Raw genomic sequence first — 22360 nt, 5'->3', positions numbered from 1 at the left:
GTATTTACCTTTTAATGCCATTAGTTTCTGATACTTTGTGTATGCCTAGAATAAATTGTGACATTTAAAAAAAAAAAAAAAAAAAAAAAAACTGCACAAAAACAGTCCTGCAGAAGCTGAGTAGAAGTACTGGTTTATTGCATGACTCTAAAAGTATGCAAAAGTACAAATGCATGGTGCAGAAAAACTGCTCTGAGAACTACAATGTTTTTACCAAAGAGACTTAAGTAAATGTAACTGAGTAAATTGATATTTATAACAGTGATGACATAATGATAATTTTTTATTCAACAACTGCACAAAAGTACAGGAATATTTAGTTAGATGGAATCCAAATAAAGGAAAAGATCGTGATCACATGATGTGATTCAGGTTTGCTGTTTTAATGAAATCTCCCAAATCAGAAATGTCTGCTTATAGCGCTGCTGGTGTTTGCCATCTGGAATGTAATCATACAGAAAGCATTATATGAATAAATGTCGAGCCTCTGCAAAACACAAGTGTCTCTGTTTGTGGCAAATAACAAGTAAGTGAATGACTGAGACTGGGTGGGAGTGAGAGGAGATCACTGCCAGCTCTTCAGAGTGCACTGATGAAGATGAGGAAATCAATATCTGGCAGTGAGGAGGGTAAGACACAGACTGAGGTTAGTTGTAGTGAGAAGATGAAAGAAGAGAACCACCAAAGCAGTGCCATCAATCTGCCTTCCTCTAAAATTTTGCATCAAGTTGCAAAATGGAAATGTGCAAGAGGACTGAAGAGACGACCTAAACAGAAAGAAAACTTGGTATAAATACAAGAAAATGGACCTAAAAGTTGTAAACTGATGAGAAAAAAGCAGCATACTCATAAACGGAAGGGCATAAAAAGAACAGGTGGCGTAACAATAATGTGGCACCTGTGAATAAAACCAAGTGCTGAATGTTGAAACAGGTGTTCAACTGAGGATCAGTGACAATATAGGAAAGGTAGTAGAAACCAAAAACATTGTATGTTGCATTAAAAAGTGGAAAAAAAAAACAGGTGAAGACAAATCAAATGAGATTTGGCTGAATGACAAACTGTCATTCATAGTTTGATTCCCACCTGCCAAAGAAATGGATGGCTTTGCTTGCATTCAACTCCAGAAACAGATGCTGTTTCCTGTCTGCCTGGAAAAGACGGGTAAAGGCGAGCCTTCTCTTTTGAGTCTTGGTCGTCTCAACACACTGTTGCACAATTCTCCTTGTTTTATAAAAAAACTCTGTTATGGGCTCATCCCTGTGTTCTCAACTCCTCATTCTTTTGGCCCTCTCTCTTCCTAAAGGGACACTAGAGGCAGCTTTCTAGATTCTAGATAAACTCCCATCATATCTATCCAGTTATTGTTCAGCTGTTCCTAAACAGTTACAGACACTTGGGGCATGTGATGTTCATCTAACCCTTGTGCTATCCTAGGCACTTTAACATTGGAAGTTGGGTCATCTAGACCCACTAGACAGTGCGCTGAACCTTTTCTCTTTAGTGATTTATGATCTTCACTGGTGTCCATGGATTACATGAAATCTTTCCACCTTTATCCACCTTTGTCATGGTAGGGAGAACACATCCATGTAAGGCTGGGGTCATCTAAGATAGCACAAGGGTTAAGAACACGCTAAATTCTTATTTTTGAATGCGAGTATATCCTATGGTGTTCACACTGGACAAACAGGGAGGGGCTTCTCCTTCCTTTAACTTTTTCTACCGTTTATTGTGGTCTTGGTGCGAAATGTTGAAGCGGTCCAAATCTTGTGAATTTCAGCTCAGTGGACTTGTGGTAGAGTGTCCACCTTGAGACTGGAAGGTTGTGAGTTCAAATACAGGCTGAGATATACCAAAGACTCATTACCTCCCTGCTTGACACTCCCTATTATGGGGTTGGATTGGGGGTTAAACCGGGCATGTGACAGCTGATGGGGCTTTTATCTTACTCCACGCTTTTTCTTTCACAGTCGTGCACAAACCGCAATTCTCCCACAATTCTTCCTTCGCAAATATTAATTTCTTCTCAGTTCTTCACATCAGTGAATTAAAGGAGATGCCATCCATACGTCACCACCAAATCCCAGTCCCTTATTGGTCAAAGTTTGAACTGGTTTAACTTTCAGCATGCATTCACTGGACATACGTTTTGTACAAAAAAGTTTGTAGAGGCTTTTGTAGCTACGCGTGAATGCAAAAGTTTTGAAGCCGGGACCCTGAAACACACGTTTACGTGTGTTTACATAGACTTTTCGTTGGAAGTGGTTGCTTGAAGGCATGTTGCAGAGGGTGGTGTGAACGTATAGCTTGAACGTAGCTTTGCTCTTAATTGAAGACTTATTGGCTTCATTGTTGCTGTGTCATTGTTGTAGCCTCTTAGCCAGGTCTTCCTGATAAAAGACAATCAATTTTATCCTGGTAAAACAAATGTTACCAATAAAAAAAAGACAAAAAGTTAAACACAAGGTGATCAAAGCTAATCTCCTTAAATTGAATAATTAAAAGGAAACAATTTAAAACCATGTTTCCAATATTTTAACAGCTTTTCAGCATTTTTTGAAATTATTTTATCACAGCTGTTATTTTTGTCTATATGCTATGTAACATCTAAAGGAACCACTACCTCCATGGCATCAGCATCAGTCAGCATTATGTAGATGTACAGGGTTTGTGAGAATAGAACCTATACATACACAGATTTTAGTTTACATTTACAGTCTTTACTGAACTCCATCCTTTTGAAATGAGACTCAGAGCTGTAGTTGTAAATGCAATATATATGCATGCATTTCGACTTTGGGTAATGAATGTGACCTGCTTCACTAAATTAGTTGCAAACTAAAAGATTTTTCAATTTAACAAGTTCATCTTAAACAAAACAAAAAACTTATAAAACAATTTAGTTTCCATATGCTTGGAAATATCATTTTAAACCTCCTTTTTTTGAACATGATAAAAAGGAAAGATCTGGGGTTTAAAATATTTCAAAGGAAAGATTTCCATGATGCCATATAGATCCCTTGGTACACATTCATGCTCATGACAACAGCTGAGTGAGTTTTCTGCTTCCTCCGCAGGTTCTACAGTCAGAGGGTCTGGCCATGGAGGAAGAGCTGTGCCGCCTCCGAAGCCAGGTGGAGCTCCAAAGGATGCAAACCACGGTCATCGCCACCCTGGAAGGGGAACGCGCTGCCCTGGAGAGAGACCGAGACGCTCTGCGCAGCACGGCCGATGCTCTGCGGTCTGCCCAGCGCAAGGTTAGCAACAGTTACTCAAACACTCAAAGAGGCACAGACAAATCTGTGAAAAATAAAGAATTATTATACAAACAACCCAAAGAAAAGGAGGAGTTAGTCTGAGTATAGACACATGTTTTCAAATGAATTCAGTTTTTTGTTGTTGTGATTAAATTCGTATTTTTACTCACATATCTGAAAACAAGTAACTTATATTTTTATGATAGAAATCACAAACCCATGGGATTGGACAGCTGTGAATTATTTAAATACACATTTCACTTTAACCCTTTACAGTTTGGGCCTCTGAACTTTATTTTTCTACTTTACAACTTGCTTTATTAATTTCTCTTTAAAACTGCTGTTTGAGGCAATACTTGACAACCATCTTTTTAGTAACAACTCCAGCTTCTTTTTTGACAAATGTATTTTTGATTGTATAACTCAATAAATTTGCAATGTACCCAAAACTGTCCAAAATCTCAATTAAAATGTAGAAGGGTAAATGTATTTATATTCTTACTGCAAAAAATCATACAATTTTGAGATCAGTTTTGATGTTTTATAACAAGAGATCAAACATGTAGATTTTTTTTAATAAATCCACAAACAAAGCAAAGACAGGGTCAAATCAATGTTTAAAATGTCTAAAAAAACTAGGCGAAGCTCCACTGAACTACATACAAAGTGTCAAGGATTTAATCCAAGGGATGTCACAATTATGTGTCATAACTCTTGCTATGTTTGCTTTAATCCGAAAATTTCAAAGCTAAGAACTTTTTGATTAATTCACGTTAAATTTGAATGAAAATAATGCTATTTGGGATGGTCGGTTTCATTACTGCGTCATTGTAAATAGCTAGTGTGACTGGCAATCGGTGAGTTCAGGACCACTAAGGGTTAATAGCGGAAAATTCTTATTCTTTCTTACTGTAATTCACGCCTTATTGCATCTTTTGAAGTGCTTTATTTTTTCTACAAGCCCAAAAATAAGAGTTACATTTCTTGGACGTTTTCCTCTTAGCAGAGTGGGGTCACACTGAATTCTGTGCTTTATGTGCTATTTGCAGTAAAATTTCAAGACATTAAAAAAAGAAGTCAAAGCTGCTAACTAAGGAAAAGAGTTCTGCTTAGTCAGCATTAAAGCTAAAGGTCCACGTATACCTCCCTCAAAGAAAGAGCTGGGGTATAATTCCCCCTCTGATCTTGTTAAAGCCAGACTTATGTGACAGTTGATGAAGAACATTTTTTACACTCTTACAGGGTCAGACAGGTTTCAAATGTTAAACTTCAAGCTAATAAAAAATTGGATAGAAACTGATTGCATTCAATTAGGTCATGCTATGCCCAGGCTCGTATTTTATATTTGTGTATGTTCACCGTGACAGGAAATTCACTTGATTTACTTCACTTCAGGGGCAAATCTGAATTCAGTTGTGCGTAATGATATTAAGATGCAGTTATTTCTATTATTTCTATTAATGCTTCTGTTAAATGTGCAACACATCATCAAAACTTCCCCTTTTATTGTCTATTGAAAGCAAGAATCAGTATTTTTGTGTATTATTAGCTTATTCTTTCAGTCCTTTGATTCCTCCTGACTAATTTTTGGGTCATCTTCATTCTCAGGGTTTGGGTTATTTGCTGCTCAAAGGCTACAAAAGCATTTGATGGAGGATAATGCAAGGAAACCAGCAGCTAATGCAATAAATACCTTGAAGGATTTTTCTACCATTTATTTTTTTCATTAACTGACATTTTAAGAAATTTCTCCAACTCACAATTTGACATTTTGCTTGGCAACATGATGTCAACGTGACATTTCAACATTGTAATTATTGCCTTTTTTTCCTACTTTAGTACAAAAAGTTTTTTTTTTAATTTACATGTGAAGAGTGAAACATATAACTGATTACCCATTAAAACAACCTTTAACGTGATACACAGGCTTCTCACACTGTTTTGCCGACAGTCTATAAACACTTATCAACGTACCTTCTTTACGCTTCCTCAATAACTGCCTTGCAGCACGCCTCCGCTGTACAAAAGTAGCAGTAAAAAGTGTTGTAGCTGACGTTAATACAGACGTTCAAAACTGGTCAGCGAAATATTTAAGTTTGTATAAGTGAGCTATCCTGACAAGGACTGCAAAGCGCAGGACTTCCATTATTCTTTCTTGATTTGCTTTGCCCCGCCCTCGTCATTCCTGGCCAATAACTGAAGAGATCTTTAGTCACATGGTTTTGTTTACAAGCTTTGTCCGGTAGACGTCAGTCCGAATACAGACCAATCGCAAGGTTCAGGACTCGATCGCAGACTTGGTCCAGATCAACTGCCTTTTCCAGTCTGAATACAGCCAAAGTCAAAGCATTCTTTCTTTCTGAACTAAATACTGGTTTGACTTTCAAAAACGTATTTGACATTTTTTCACTTTTTTTAAAAATTTTGGTGTTAGAGTTCAATTATTGTCCTGAACTTTATTGGCTTTTTATTAATTGTGGGTCTGCGTTTAAGTGGATTCCAGCGGGATTATCAATCAAGTCATTTGCAAACATACAGTTTAATGACGGTTGAAAAATTTGTTCAGAGCTGCATTTAGTCAATGTTGTGTAGTGACATTTGTGGTTTATATCACATTAAATCGTCATAACCATCAAGTTTCACTGACTTAGTGCCTTTGGACTTAGCTGTTTTAATGTGTGCCAATGAGTTGCTGTCCAACACATCCCTGTTTCAGTTCCCCATCCAGAGGTTTTGTAGGAGGAACATAAACACGTACTTGATTAATAATCTGGCACACATCCAACACTGGTTTACATTTGTTAGGATTATATTGTATGCAAATCTACACATTAGCATTAATTTATTTGATACTTTTAGTGTCCTGAGTTATTCTAATGACTTGTTGGAGGTTGATTTAGTTAAACGCTGGTATCAGTCATGTGTTAGGAGGCCCATGTCTCTAATGTGCTCATAAGACACAAATCAGCATTCATCTTTCCTTAGAGCAACCAGTTGGAGCTCACCATCCAGACTCTCAGAGGTGAGCTGGAGCGCCAAGGCCGTGGTTTGGAGATGTCCCGCCGCCGGGAGGAGCAGCTCGAGGTGGAGCTCCGCGAAGCAACGCTGGAAACTGAAGCTCTCGCCAGATCACGAGACCAGGCGCTGCTGGAAGCCTCTCGACTGGAGAAGGAGAAAGAGGCGTGCCAGTCGCAGTTGGATACGCAACAGAAGGAAGGGCGCCAGAGAGAGAGGGAAGCAGCAAGGCTAAGGCAGCAGCTGGAGAGCACAACCTTGACCCTGGAGCACAGCAACCAGAGAGCTTGTGCTCTAGATGCTGAACACAGGTACACACAGCCCTTCACGAAACTTTAACCTCAATCAAGCAATTAACTCTACAGGCGTAAGAGAGGGCCTCCTGGTTGTTCCATGCGTTATCTGTGATGTCAACTCTGTCTTCAATCAACCTTTGTCTGACCTGTGTGTGTGTGTGTGTGTGTGTGTGTGTGTAGACGTGTGTGTAAGCAGTTATCTGAGACCAAGGAGCTCTGTACTCGGCTGCAGGATCGAGAGAAAGAGCTCAGCACTCGATTAAGCAGCATGGAGGAGGGAAAACAGCAGCTGCAGGAGCATTATGCCGAGGCACAGGCCAAGATGAGCTCACTGTCCCAGGTGTGTGTTCATGTGGGAGTAAGTAAGCACCACTGAGAGGGTGCAGTGAAGGGGAAAGTCACCTGAAATAACATATTTTACCTGCTACTACAGAGGAAAAGAAGTTATAAATAAGGGATGCTCTTTTTCCAGATTCATATCATTTTAGCTTTAATTCACTTTCACTTCAAACCAAAAATATAAGTCTAATGAAAAAGTATGTAAAAATATGAAAATGTCCCACTTCATGTATCTAAATCAAAAAGTTCCTCTCATTATGTAACTTTTAAAAAAAACTAAATAACATATTTCAGTTATTAGATTTACAGTGCTTTACAAACTCCCACTGAGGATTGAAAAAATGATTTACCGGCACCTCAGAGGATTTACATCATGTTCTATAACCAATCCAACAGTTCAAGGCTTTTGACATTTTAGATAGTGATTATTAACTTCTGTTTGTTTGAAGGTTTCCTCCCAGCTCATCACAAACTCTATATTATTCAGAAACTTGTTTTTACCCTGACAGCATAAAAAAGTAAGAAACTTTTCACGATAAAAATGTTGTAGTTTAATCTTCTGGTAGATCCCTATTGTACATTTTAAAGTTGAAGCAGGTTAAGCAAAGTTAAAGACCCACTCTGATGAAAATGGTGTTTTTTTTTAAACCCAGTATTTTTATTGAGTTTTACATTATACAAACACAATTACAGAGTTCTGTTAGTCTGAAAGACAAATTACTACAAGAAGTGTTTATAATAAAGCTAAGGAAAGAAAACAAAAAGAAACAAAAAAAAAAAACCCATACCATTCCCTGTCACTGCCACAGTCAAACCATCACTCCATCACGCATGACCTGAAAATGGTGTTTTTAACATGTTCTTGTGACGTTTTTTCCGATGATTGAGGACATGTATCAAGAAAATCTAGCTTAGAATTTCTGATTATATCAAGTTTCAAATCTTTATTACCGGTAGATATACTGTATATGTGAAAATGCTGTTTAAAAATGATTTGTGACTTAAAAGCTGTAATGGCTGGGCTACAAGCTCCCTGATGCATCCTCTTGGAAACAACTAGATCCACGCACGTCTTTCTTTTCTTTGGCATCTGACTCAACACTGCACGGCTGGATAGCTCCAATGTTGGTTGCCATTTTTCTTGCATCAGTAATGTTAGGTTGAGGTTGTGAAGGGCTGTAAGCTATCGGAACATGTAAACACATGGATGGCGGAAAGTGAGGGCTTACTCCATGTCAGAAGTGGCGCATACGACAAGGATTTAAAAAAAAAAAGACAAGGACAATTTCTAATAAACTCCTGCCACTCTGCAGAAAATACGTTCTGAAAAAGGACACAGGTTTTCTGATTTTAGCTAAAAACACCACAATCATAATTAAGAGACCACTGGGAATGCTGTTACAGTCAATCAAAAGATGACCGATTTTTGAGGAAAAATGCAATAAAACCATCCCAGTGCGCCCACCCAATCCTACAATAATACTGATTTAAACCAGAGCTTTTTTCCCCACACATCCTATTGCTCTGCAAACTGAGAATAACAATGCAGAAGACTGAGGTGTAAGAAGTTTTATAAAAAGTGGTCAGAACTATCTTTATCACATATTTCACTGTATTTATCATTATGTTTATCATACTTTTAAGTAAAGAGCAATTATATGTTTAGAACTTGTTTATTTTTCAGGAAGTTGTATATATAACCTTAACATGTAACTATATTTCCATGCTTGTCCTTTTATTCTTGTGCAGGATCTCTCAAGCGAACAGGCGCGCTCACAGAAACTGACCGCTGAAGTCGACCGACTGAGCCAGAGGGTACAAAGATCTGAAGCTGAACTCAAAGCGACAACAGATTCTCTGAACCAGACGCAGCAGAGAGCAGAGTCACTCTCACAGCACCTCAGGAGAAGCGAAGCTCTGCTTCACTTAGAAAAGAGTCAAGCAACTACAAAAGTGAAGTCGGTTTCAAATTCAGAGTTTTCAGGCACCCAGGAGGCGCCGCCTCCAGATCAAAGCCCTGAACCTGGCAGGGATCGTGCCCTCTCGGTGACCCTCCATCACTCCTCAGGAGAGCTGGATAGGCAGCTGAATGAGAGGGTGACAGAGCTGGAGAAGGAGGTGTGTATCATTGTTTGACCTTATTTCTGGGAACTGTTTGTGTATTGGCTTTGATCCATATTTTTTCTAAATTGTTGCTCTACTAAAAGTTGACAGCCCTTGGGCTCACACAAGGCCACTTCTTGCGTGAGTGTTACTCAGGTCCCGGGACTCCTGTTTTATCTTTGCTCATCAGTTTTAAAATGTCACCTCGGATACTTTTAATCTTCCTTATCTCTGCTGGTGCTCTCCTGCTGCAGCTCATACTGCTTCGCTCCACCTCAAAAACACACATTAACTCGAGCATCGCACTGTGAGGGGCAGCTTCATCATTGCCAAGGTCAGGAGTTTCATCCTGTGCATTTTTCAGTCAGCATGGTGCTGCGTGGAGTGCAGGTAAAGGCTGAGATTAGGCAGAGGCAGCTCCAGGCCTTAATTCCCACTCCTGCATGCTTTGCCATAACGACGACTGCAGCTACAGAAAGACGTAGTGAAATGATGAGTTTTTAAAACATCAATTTAACAAATTTCATTAAAAAAATTCCCAGTTAAAGAACAAATGCAGCAGGACTCAAACTTCTGAGAGATTTATTACTTTATAAATGTTAGCACTTTCATGAAAAAGTCACATTTCACTGCAGCCAAACTATGAGATGAATAATGTCTGATTAGAAAGAAAACCAAGCTCTAAACCATATCTGTGCGAAGAAAACACACATGAAATAACTCACAGAGATTGGAAATCTCCTCTTTGGGTCCTACAGGAAAAAAAAGATAAGCAGTCTTATTTACACAGACCATTAAATCTAATCATTTTCTGAATCACTGGTTTGTTATTAAAGTATGTTGCTGTATTTTACAAGCTCATGTAAGGAACCATGAAAAGTCTTATGAAAAAACATAAGTAATAACCTTTAAATCCAATTGGGAGAACAAAAGCGCGTTACATGAAAAAATATGAACACATTTGGAAAAAAAAAGGTAAAAAAAATGTGTTTTGCTTTCTGGGATTTTCACCTTCTTTCACAGTTGACAGATATTTTTCAGTGTCATTTTAGGGGTGTGCATGTAAATTTAACCAAAGCAGGCACAGTGCTTTGAGTTAAAAATAATTCTTTATTTGTGATAACTGAGTGGTGGCATTTTTGTCGGTTTTGGCAGAGGTATTTTGGATTGATCCCATCTTATTTTTATCCTGCTATGCCCGATTGACTTTTATAAGGTTAAAAAACAGAGGAGTTTCCTTTGTTTCGGAAGTTCCTCAAAAATCTTGTTTGTTTTGCAGGATTTCTTTCCCATTACTAAGCTGCACCATCAGCTGCTTCCTTCCTGTCTAAAATGAGCAAATATCCTGGAGTTTACTGCTTTTGACCAAATCGTTGCCTGACTAGAGCAGTCCTCGTCCTGTGATGAACTTAAACACACAGAAGCAGACAAACGAAGCTTAACTGTGCAAATTCAATTTAATTCAATTACTGAAAGAGGCACAAGCAAGAAAAAAAATGTTGTTAATACATAAACAAGAATCTGCAAATATTCATGTCAGAGTAGAAGTATTGGCTTAGCCTCAATGAAAAAAAAAACTCATCTGCAAAGCACCTACCAGCATGTGTCATATTAGATGATATTTTAACGTATGACAACCTACAAGATGCTGGAGTAAGATAAAAGGATACACAGCGCACCACATTGCATGGATTGTCCTCTGTAATTGCGGTTCTTCACATGGATTTCTCATCTCAGAGATGTTGGTGTTGGTCGTCCTCCACGACAAACACTTTCCTCCTCATTAGGCAAAATTGCTGTAACCAGATAACTAGAAATTTCCACCGGCGTGGTGTCTCTTACAACCTTATGAGCTTGATTGAGCTCCTAAAAATAAACAGGTTGTTCATCAGACTGACAATAATCATCTGTCATTCCATAGTGGTCATTGGTGTAATTGCATTCAGATGCCCAGTTTCAAGAGAATCCTCCTCGGTTTGTAAACAAACTGATTTCAAGCAGAAATACGAAACGTTGGCTAGTATTAATGTCTATTGGACCACTTTCAAAAAAGCTGCAGCTTAATGTAACATTTCTATTTGTAATATTTCATATACATATTAAACTGAGATATGGTTCTCTCTCTCTCTCTATATATATATATTGCAACAGTAAAACCCAATCTACGACAAGGTTTAAAAAAACCAACAGATCAAATGTTAGAATGAGGCAGACAAGTGGATCTTTTAGTGACTTTGTCAGCAAATAGCCAACTTCTGTAAACAAAGAGCAGCCTTCGAGAAAAAGCACAAACCATATTTCAACCCTTAAAACATTGTTTTCTTTGAGTTAGGCTGGAGCGCCAACATTTATACAGTATCTGCCTAAGCCAGGGGTCTTCCACCGTATGCTCCGGAGCCACATGCGGCTCTTTTACCCCTCCATTGAGGCTCTCTGATTAAAGACAAATAAAGTTAGGCAAAACAGATAAGTCAAACGATATTTAAATCAGTCACTAACAGTTGAAAAACAATACGTATCACTCCGCCAGGCTACTGACTACAGTAGCTCTAATGCTCTAACAATCCGTCAAGTGATACACCTTCATAGTTTACCAAGTCTAACATTTTGACAGATTTATGAGCACCGCATACCACAGAAAATCAATTTGAGATCAGTAAGCACAACCAAAATTCACCCTTTGAGGCTCACTGGATTATAAGGTGGACTGACTATTATGGTACAAAATTCAAGGATTTTAACCCCTCAATGCCTGACTGTGTTTCCAGATATATATAAAAAAATATTTTTCAAGTTTTTTCTATTCAAGGTGATGCTAATTAGGGGGTCCTGGATTTAATGGTGTGTTGCAAATTACTGACATACGGCATGAAGGAGTTACATTTGCCATATGGTTCAAAAAGAAGGCGCTTAATTAGCGCTGATTTAATTATAGTTTGCTATATTTACAAATTTCTGGCTTTGATACAACAACAACAATAAGAAAAATGATATATACTTTTTTTTATTACTGCTGACATCACACAGTTGTTGCATTGAGATGATCCTATATGGTACAGTGTTGTTTATTTTGAAAGGAAGGGATATGAACCTCTGTTCACATGAAATTTAGAAAAAAAATGTTTCATTTATGCAAAGAAAGTTTATGTATTTATAACAACAACAGTGGAAATCTGTGTCTTAATTTTCTAAGACTTTGTGGCTCCTACACGATTGTGGTCAGTGAGAAATTGACCTGAATGACTCTTTAAGTGTGGAAGGCTGCAGAGCCCTGGCCTAAAAGGTGGTTTTAATGTTTTGGACACCTGAATTCTTTTAGGCAAAACTCTAAACTTAAAACTATAAAGATAAAAGTGTTTCCATGTTACGAGCATAGTGGATGCAGATTCATTTTTGCACCTACAGTAGAGGCTGAAACATGCCTCACATGTACATCAAAGGGGTTTCCCACAAGGGCCCTTTGCAAGGGTCAACTCATCATATTTTCAGAGGTTTACTGTACTAAAGTCTGTCCCATAGCGCTCCATCAATACTTCCACCTGAAGACATGTTTGTCCTCCTCAGAGACTGGTGGCTGTTGCAGAACAGGAGGCTCTGCTGATGCGCTTGTCGCAGTCCCAGGAGGCCTGTGAGCACCTGAGAGGAGAGCTGGAGGCTTTGCGTCGAAACTCACTCAGCCTGCAGGATTCCTGCACCCGTTTGCAACAACTTAACACGCAGCTACAGGTGACCACCCATACACTTACAGCAGGAGTGGGTAGCTGAATTTAGTGGAACTTGTGCCTATTTAAAACATATTTATAAAAAAAAATCCTGCAAGCTCAGATGGTATGAAAAAGTGCCAAGTGTGCAGAAGTGTGCATCTAAGTTTCAGGGGAGAAGGTTGGTCATAGCCTGACATAAAATAAAAAAAATTGTGAACAAATGTTTGCACCTAAAGTTCCACCCCAATCATCTTTCGATCTATTTTAAAAAAGCGTTCCTCCAGTGGTCTTTTAATTATAATTATGCTGTTTTTAGCCATAATAATGTCAGTTTTTTTGGACATAGTTTCTGCAGAACAGCAGGAGTTCATCAGAAATTCACCTTTGGATTGTGAGAGGAACTGTTGGTGCAGAATAAGCCCGCCCCCACCTTTTGTCATCCATCTGTACACTCTCCCCCACTAGCTTACAGCCCTTCACATCCACAATCTAACATTATCAGTACAACAAAAATGGCGAGTAATATTACAGCTATCCAGCTGTGCAGTTTGGAGTCAGATGCCACCTTGGATGAGGAAAATGTAGACATACTTGGATCTAGTCATCTACAAGTAGATACTTCAGATTAGGGTGGAGCGGGAGGTTGTGACCTCCCCGCTGATTGTTGCTCCAATGTCACAGTTACAAACTTTTCCCAATTTTACCATCTGCTTCTGATTCACAATGATAGGAATAGAGAAATATATTTAGAAATGAAATTTGAACTTAATTGTCTTAATATATGCCCTGCATCATTAGAAAATGCCACAAAATCATGTTAAGTCAAAAAACGAGGTTTTCATTGGGGTGGGTCTGGATGCTTAATTGATAAATATTTTGTATTTATTATTTCTTTGATGAGAGTTGGATTGCTGTCACTTCACACTTTAATGTAGATTTCCTTGTAACCTGAAGAACTTCACTGATGGTATGGCTGTTCTGTGTTGCTTCTGAAAAAACACACACAAATCCTAAACTCACAGGTGGAGCAAGCATCATTTAGTTCCCAGCATGCATCAGTACTGGCCCGCTGCAGCGAGAGTGAAGCTCGGTGTGCCGCGCTGGAGGCCGAGTCGAAGGTGTGGGCCCGGGAACGTGAGGAGTCTGTGGCCAGGATGGAGGCTTTGAGGCGAGACCACGAGCGAATGACAGCATTGCAGCAGCAGCAGGAGGTGGAGCTAGAGGAGCTGCTGGACAAACATTCCCAGCTGAGGAGCAACAATCGCAGCCTGGAGGCTCAGTACAGGGAGCTGGAGGGCAGGTACAAACACCCCAGAGCTACAAAAAATAAATAAATTATCAAACCAAATTTTTTTATATTAAAACAAAATCCAAAAATATAGATTTAGATCAACCTTAGACACACACACCACCATTTTATTATTTCTATATTTAAAAATGATACAATAAATGCTTAGGGGGAATTCTGGCCAACACTAATTTATTTGCAATTTTATTTCATTCTATTGAGCCTTGCTCATGTTATTGACACATTCTCAGTCATGATTCTTCATTCAAAACATCATTTAATACCCAGTTGATTGCTTCCCATCAGCAGACCATTAAACCCTCTGCTAAGTTATCACATTTGCTGTTGATCTATTAACCAAGCCGCACTTTTCCTCTCCTTTGCTCCTTATTACATTTTTACTTTGGTTTTGCTTTGTTAAAAGCAACGTTGTGTAATACACCAATCCCGTTTCACACCCCTCCCTGGATATTGTAATTGCTTCTCTGCTGCATCCTTGTTTTAACTGCAGCTAACTGCAGAGCTGCATGAAGAGTTGATAGGCTGAGTAAATGTGTGCTGCGACAAAGAAACAAGGGGAGGGAGGGCAAAGGCCAGGACTGAGAAACACTAGTGTGATTCATTTTAACTTGGGCGGCCAAAATATCAGAATCGCCTACAAAAAGATTTTTCAAGCCCACTCCAAACATCAGTAATAACCAGATGGTACACCTAACAGTCTTTCTGATGCCTTCAAAGCTTCAAAACAATGAAAGTAGAGTCATTATCAGAGCTTCTGCATTAAATCACGTTAGACTGAACACCTGTATTTATTAGCTCGTCAAAATTTCTTAGCTAAAAACTCAAACCCAACAAATCCACAGATCTGAGCTCTCTTTAAATGAAACACACTGTCTTACAAGAATGTGCTTTTGTGAATATTGTGTTTTCATTTTCAAGGTACAAGGAGCTCCTGGGTGGAAAGGCCCAGCTGGAGGAGAGAGAGAAGGAAATGAAGATGGAGAGGGAGGCGATGGAGGCGGAGGCCCAGAAGAAGCTGGAGACAGAACGAGAGCTGGAGAGGATGAAAGAAGATAACGAGAGGTAAGTAATTCAGACAGCTTTTCAACAACCCATTCATGAGTTCTGATCACCCTCTCACAGCAGTCATGTTCATATGAATCAGGCTGTCGCAGTAATGCCTTTATATTTGAAGCACAGCGAGCAACTCCAGAATCGATTTGAATGCTAATGCACTATATAATGCATTTTGGGCCCTGATTGAGGACCGTAGGGTTGAGTGCAGAATAACAAGAACTTACTCCACAAGAACACAAAAAAACAATACTCGAGTGTTACAAAGTACTTCAAAGATATGTGATGTTTTTTTAGATTTTTTTTTTTTATAAAGAATTCCGTCTCAGAAATGACAGATCAACATTCAAAGTCATGTAAGACCGGAAACATCTTTGTCTTTTTGAAATTTGCAAAGCAAATAAGTGCTGATTGACATACTGTAGCCCTATTTTTTAAATTAAGACATTTGTCATAAAGATAATGTAAAATAGTATTAAAAAGAGATCGGTTTCCCTATATTACACAAAGAATGCTTAAACTGTTTTTTTCAATAATGTCTAGAGGCTTTGTTTTTCAGCAGACTCTGGGCAGATGTTGCCTGGATGTGGAGTCTTCCGCTGAACATCACCAGTTGTGACAATTTTTTCTTACTGTGCAAGAAGTGAAAGTTGAGAGCTCCCCTCAAATATCAGAACTTAAGGGTTAGCATGTTGATAAAAAAAGACTTGACTTTTAAGAGTCACTTTTGTCATATCAGCTTGAATAGGGGTAGAGTGCTGTGTCCACAGCTTCTTTCCTCTGGACTGAACTGAGAGAAACGTTCAAGCATCCTAATGTGTTCAAAGTGAGGTCAGGTCTGTTTGTTAGCTGTCTCTTGTAGGATTCAGCTTGTAGGATAATAATTATGGGCTCCATCTAAAAAACACTCAGCCAAGAGTGGGGTAGGGCAGTCGACTGGACACAACAATGACCATGTGTGTTGCTGTTGCAGGCTGCAGGCCCAGCAGAGGGAGTGGTTGGCGTCACAGGCGGAGCTGTTGGCACAGGGTTCCGTGCTGAAGGCGGAGCTGAGCGCCTCCCAGCTGGAGAGGACTCGACTGGAGGGGGAGCTCAGCGGCCTGAGGGGGACCAACCAGAGCCTGGATCTAAGCAATGCTCGGCTCACCAGCCAGTACCAGGTGACCAGAGCCAAACATGCACAGAAACGCAGCCACACACCTGCAGGTGCACACACATGCTTCTGTGCCAGGTCAGCGGGCAAAACAGGATTTAGAGCTTCACAGTCGCATGCATTATCCACTTGAATTACAAACACACTTAACTAGAACTGCTGGGCAATTAGGGGGAATTTATACCAGGTTTTTGATTGTATTTTACAACAGTGTGTCAAATAGAAACTCCCATCACGCTCGCAGGGGCAGACTTATCTCTAATTCGTTCAAATAAAACCCTTTTTCATCTTGATGCATCAGACAAAAAAAGAAATGGTAAATACGGAAAAAGAACTTTCGGGATGGTAATAGACTTACGCATATTTGCTTTAAACAGCATCAATCCTATATGTAATGCTGTCAAGCAATCATCCAATAAAACATTTTTTTCCAGCAGATGGTTGAGGCAAGAAAACAGGTGGAGTTTGACTTTCAGTAAATTGTTGAAGAAGTCAAGCAGCAGATGTTTTGCTCTGCTGACTAATCCAGCTGCCTATAAAAGCCGCCGTGTGTGTGTGTATGTGTGTGCTTGTCAAACATGTAACTTCTAAAGGACATTTGGCAAAAAAAAGGGCAAAAAATTGATGCAGTCTTTGTAAGTGAAAACAAACGTCTGGTTGACCATGGAAAAATAACTACATGCAGAAGCTAAACAGAGATTTGTTAAGGTGGTGTTCGAGGAATTTGTTAAATTTGACAGTTGAAGGACTTTTGCCTTTTTCCCCAGCTAGCTCTGTTGAAATAATTAATAATGTTCATCCTGATGTGAACGCACAGCGTCCGTAAAACAACCACTGGAATGACTTTCCAGACAATAGGACATTTTTGCAGAAACTTTGTGTTCTAGAGGTCTGGTGTTCAGTCACAGATGGCAATTTCTTTGGACAATGTTCAGCTTAATCGAAGTTACAATTATCATAGTATAATTTCATAAAGATTATCAGTTATAATAATAAATGTACATATATTAACATTATTCATATGCTGCAGATTTTCTTCAGGTTCACATTTTTTGGAGAAGAATTAGGTAATGATATTTAGGGTTAAAATCCCTCTCTGATAATCTTTTATTCTATTTTAAAATTGTTCCCAGTGGTCTTTTACTTATGATTATGATTATGCCGTTTTTAACCACAAAAAAAAAACGAGTTGTTTTCCAGGACATAGTTTCTTCAGAGCGGCAGCTCCTGATTCACAACATTTAAAATTGTCGAATTACTCAAAAGCACAATTTTAAGATCCATTTTCTCTATAGATGTCCTCCATCGTGAGGTTCATACCACCTGTTAAAAACACCAAAAACAGCATTTTCATTGGAGTGGAGTGGGTCATCAAGTAAATATTATTTGATGTGCTTTGGTCAGAATATACCTAAATAACCCTATACAAATGTTAGTCTTTTCCACACGACTATCCTGTGTCCTGCTCTTTTGCAGACCAAGAAACACTGAAGGTCAAGAAGGAACAACCTTTTCACTGCCTGCTCACACAAATGTGTTAGCACATTTTGGAAAAAGTATTTTAAAAATATTGATTTTGTGTACTACTCACCCAGGGCAAAAACTAACTGAAAGAAAACTTTTCATTTTCATCACATTTTCTTGGTGTAAAGGGATCTGCATCATGCCTAAAAGTGATGATAATGGGACCACATTTTTTCCACAGTGCCAACAAGGTTTCAAAAATAAAAAATATAGAATTAGGAAAAAATGAAAACTGACTTAAACACCAAACCCCTTTCCCTAGGATTTCAACAAAGGTGAGCAACTTGAAAACTGGTCACTGAGTCCTTAGTGTGCATTAATATTCCAAAAATAACCAAGTTTTGATATGTCCAGCTGTTTAGGAAGAGATCCAATGACAAACAACAAAAAGTCTGAAAGATATTGTTGTTTCAAGTCGTTCTTTCCAGAGCTGCATGACAAGTAATTATCCTGAACTCGTCAAACATGCGAGCGGCTCACTTGATGTTCCAAATATTTCATCTGCTGAGGAGCAGGATGTGCTGCACGCCAAATGTTTTCCTCCCAGATGGAAAAATCTATTGTTTCTAAGACATATCTGTCAAAAAGGCAAGCTTTTTCCTGCACCTTGCTGTTTGTGACACAATGAGAGTTCATGATACCAGGAGAAGCAGCAAATTTGTCTTTAAGAGAGGCTGTGGTCCTTGTTCCCACTGAATTGTCGAGTAGAATCTAGAGTTTTTCTGGATGGATGCTGCAGACCACTTTAGCCGGCTCACTGGTCTAACTTACCAAGTCTTCAAACATGTACTTTGTGTGTCACGCTATCCAACAAAAATATTTGTGCTGCACAGGATTGCAACAATAGGAACATTGATCCAACTCTTCGGTAGAGAGGGATAACAGACTGTAATAAAGGCTGTCGCATCCCACATCACTTTGTAAGGCCGCTTTAACAACCTTGCAGGGTCACTGTCTGAACAAACATTTGGGACTCTCAAATATAACCCTCTGTGTTCAGTTTGGGGAAGGGCTGTGAACTTGGAGGAGTATTTGTGTGGAAAAATGGGAAAACATCTCAATTCCACTCACCCACATTCATCAGCGGCTGTGCCTCTTTGGAAACTGAAATGAAAAATGTTCAATAGTTGCTGTTGAAATACAACAAAAGCATAAAAATGAAAAGCAGAGTGGAGGTCTGCTTTAAACCTGTGAAGCCACAGGATCCTGCTAACGTGAAGAACTCACTGAAAGACATAATCCATAGACAGACTGTTATGCAACCTCAGTTTTGCCTCATCAGTTCAGACAGATCTCTAACACAGAAAATTGACATCTGCTTTTTTTCTGTAATGTCTGTGTTCTGTGTTAGGCTCTTATGTTTTTAATTGTCAAAAAGCAACATAGCCTTTATGTTAAAATTAGTGTGAAAGTGTTGGTATCCTCTGTTAAAGGTGGAATCTCATTAATTGATGAAAACATCTGTGTTCTCCTTATTGCACTGAAACTGGGGCCGTAAGGCAGAAGTAATCAGTGTTCTCCAAATTAAAAAGAATGAATTTGAATTGAACTTTGAACGACTAGAAAATTGCTACAGTATGGACAGCTGGGTAGGGAAAAGAGGGATTACATATGGAAGGAAAGGACACTTTTAGCAAAAAAATCAAAACAAAACAAAACGTATATCTGCCCCCTGCTCATGTCTACGACGGAATATTAGGAACATTAAAGTAAAACAACACCGAAAACGTGCACAACACCAAAAAAGAATAGAATAATAAATTTATGATGAAAAAGTTGTAATTTTACAAGGAAAAGCTAAAGGCTTTTTTGAAAATAAAATTGTAATTTCATGAAAATAAAATTGTACCTTTACAACAAAGTGCAGCAGATTCAGCCACACTCTTTAGCAGTGGGATGTCTATATGATTTCTCCTAAGTATCTGCAACATAAATCAAACAGGTATTTTTAGTTTTACTACGAAGTTTATTGAGACAATTGTCTACAAATAATTAAATATTTCTTTTAAAGCCAATTTTAAATGTAAAAAAACAATTATCAGTCACATACACCGAAGTCTTGATAAAAATGTTCCATATTTTTATGCTAAATGAAGGTTCTGTCCGAGATTTCTCCCTAGTAACTAAAAAAACAACATTGCTGGACTAATTAGTGCCCTGGGTCTTAACAGCAATTCAGACACCATTTTATTTTTCTTAACATCAAATGTAATGTCAGAGATTACCCAAAGTAAAAAACTAAGAAGTATGAACATTTTACACACTCTATTTACTAATCCACCTCATACTAAAGATAAAAACTTGGATTGTTTATAGAAAATGAATTAAAATAAGTTTTTTTCACATTGTTCAAATGGAATCCAATGTGATCTATATTTGCCAATCTATTGAGCATATAGCATCCAGTGAATTTATTGCAGAGACTTATGGGAAATTTCCAGAGCACTGTATTTTGAGAGAGCGCTATAAAATGGCAAACGCCATATATTGCACGCTATGTAGTGAGTACTGAGGGAAATTGGACACAACCAAAGTGTTTTTTGTGCAGCTTGCTACATTTGTCAACAAAGCTTTGAGATCCTTATTTTTTCTGTGAATTTGAAGCTTCACCTCTAAAGATGTTGATCTTACACAACTTCTATAGCAAATGTACCTTTTTTCACGCCGTTTTTCCTTAAGGTACATTTGATCTTTTGTGCAGCTCCTGACCCAACTGAAGGGGAACATGGAGGAAGAGAACAAACACTTGATGGAGCAGAACCAGAGTCTTCTAAAGGAGAACCGGGCCTTGCTGGAGCAGAGCCTTGAGCGCCGTGACCAGCATTATTCGCAGCAGAAGGAGTACCAGTGAGTGCACAAAAACAAGCAAGCGCAGTGGAAAATTGAGAATTCTTAATAGTAAAGCATAGGAATGCCAAGTAAAGGTCACAAGAGAGAATAGATGTTTTTTAAGGGTCATGCAGCCCAGAAGGAGACACTTTTCCAGTAGGTTAATTCAAGAGTCTGCAGAGCTGCTTGCCAAATCTCTTAGAAATTATGCCGTTTGTGTATCAATTTTCAGCTTTTCCTTCTTTTAAGGATCACTTTTCCATGCTTTGGATTTTCTGTGTTAAATGGAAAATGCCTGTTAGCTCTTCACAGACATTTTAAGAGGAGCCCACCCAGGCGAGGTCTGTAAGTCTCTGATAGCTTTAAACTACTGAGTCTGTGAAAAATAGTATATTATTTGGTCTTATGGGAATCAATTTATATTTTATTTTTCTGTTTCAGTACAGTTTTTGTGAAAACAAATGGATGATACATAATAGCAGGATAAATAAGATGCTAGAAAGACAAAAGGTATGGACGTTTTTCATGCAAGATAAGTAATATACAATTCTCAATTGACAATTCAGTTTGCAATTTGATCACTCAATTTGAAAATGCATTTTACAACTCAAAATATAATGCAGGCTTGTAATCCGAGTATGCATTTTGCAATTTAGAATGAGATGTGAAAAAATACACGACAATCTTACACTTTTAAAAAATACAATTTTAAATGAAGGCAAAGGTTTTTGCAATTAAAATTGTTGTGCAAATTTTCAAATGAAAATGCATTTTAGCTGTTTGAAATTCATCAGTCATAAAGTAGATATCCTCATTGAGTGAGAAGAATATTTAACCGTGTTTGTGTAGCATTTCCATTTTTGGAGCACATTTTTATTGTTTCAGTGCTCAAAGGTTGACAGGAATTTTACCTTTACCTTGTCCTGATGTTAGATTAACAGTACGTCAGTGTTTTGATTCTATGGATTTGTGTGAGTCATGTCTGTGTCTTTCTGCGAGTTGACCTTGCTAAGGTCATTCTGTTTGTTCAGCAACTGTAAACAAGAAACTACATAAAATGTGACACCAATTCCATTTTTCCCCCAGAATTTATTCAGACACATGGAAATGATGTAGCACCTATAAACATATTTCCTTTTATAGATCATGCCTTTTTATTGTGAATATAGCGTGGATGTAAACAAAGTCAGTGGTCTATCACCTCTGAGAAACTGTTTTCTCCACTAGCACATTACTTTAGATCGATGCGTATTTTTCCTTAGAAATCTACTGCCAGTAATTTAAATGTTTGTGCAATTGTTTTCTGTTTGGACAATTCTCTTAAAGTCCCACTCCAATTATCCTTTGATCGAGTGAAACAGTGTTCCCAGTCGTCTCTTAATTAGGATTATGATGTTTTTAGCCAAAATCAAAGATGCCGTGCCGTTTTCTAGAACATAGTTTCTGCTGAGCGTCAGGAGTTTATAAGAAATTCCCCTTTGAGTCGGTGGCGGGACCACTGGTGTGGAGTAAGCCTGCTTCCATTTTCCATCGTCCATCTGTTTACACTCCCCTTCTGCTAGCTTGCAAAAAAAAAGGAAGGCGAACAATATTGTAGCCCTACAGTTTGAGCCAGATTCCAGCTCGGACAAGGAAAACAATGACGTATATGGCTCTCGTTGTCTGCAAGTGGATGCATCAGAATGAAAGAAAGACTCAGAAATACAATTTTAGGCTTAAATTTCTTCAAATCTTTTCCTCCATCATCAGAAAAAAAGTTACAAGACCATGTTGTT

The 22360-nt window shown here is 38.5% G+C and overlaps 1 protein-coding gene across 1 annotated transcript in view; it reads left to right on the top strand.

Moving 5' to 3' along the window:
* ccdc88b (coiled-coil and HOOK domain protein 88B) overlaps positions 1-22360 on the top strand; it is a 64444-nt gene that overhangs the window by 36038 nt on the left and 6046 nt on the right. The window contains exons 16-24 of the mRNA XM_023959081.2: positions 3081-3260; positions 6246-6586; positions 6752-6911; positions 8660-9028; positions 12578-12739; positions 13740-14017; positions 14945-15088; positions 16053-16239; positions 20458-20603. Of these exons, the coding sequence (XP_023814849.1) occupies positions 3081-3260; positions 6246-6586; positions 6752-6911; positions 8660-9028; positions 12578-12739; positions 13740-14017; positions 14945-15088; positions 16053-16239; positions 20458-20603 (1967 nt within the window). The remainder of the gene's footprint in view (positions 1-3080; positions 3261-6245; positions 6587-6751; positions 6912-8659; positions 9029-12577; positions 12740-13739; positions 14018-14944; positions 15089-16052; positions 16240-20457; positions 20604-22360) is intronic.

Source organism: Oryzias latipes, chromosome 10 (assembly GCF_053564925.1).
Source record: "Oryzias latipes strain Hd-rR chromosome 10, Olatipes_Hd-rR_3.1".
Classification (NCBI taxonomy): Eukaryota; Metazoa; Chordata; class Actinopteri; order Beloniformes; family Adrianichthyidae; genus Oryzias; species Oryzias latipes.
Note: the sequence above shows the minus strand (reverse complement) of the source record. Positions and strands in the feature narration are given on the sequence as shown.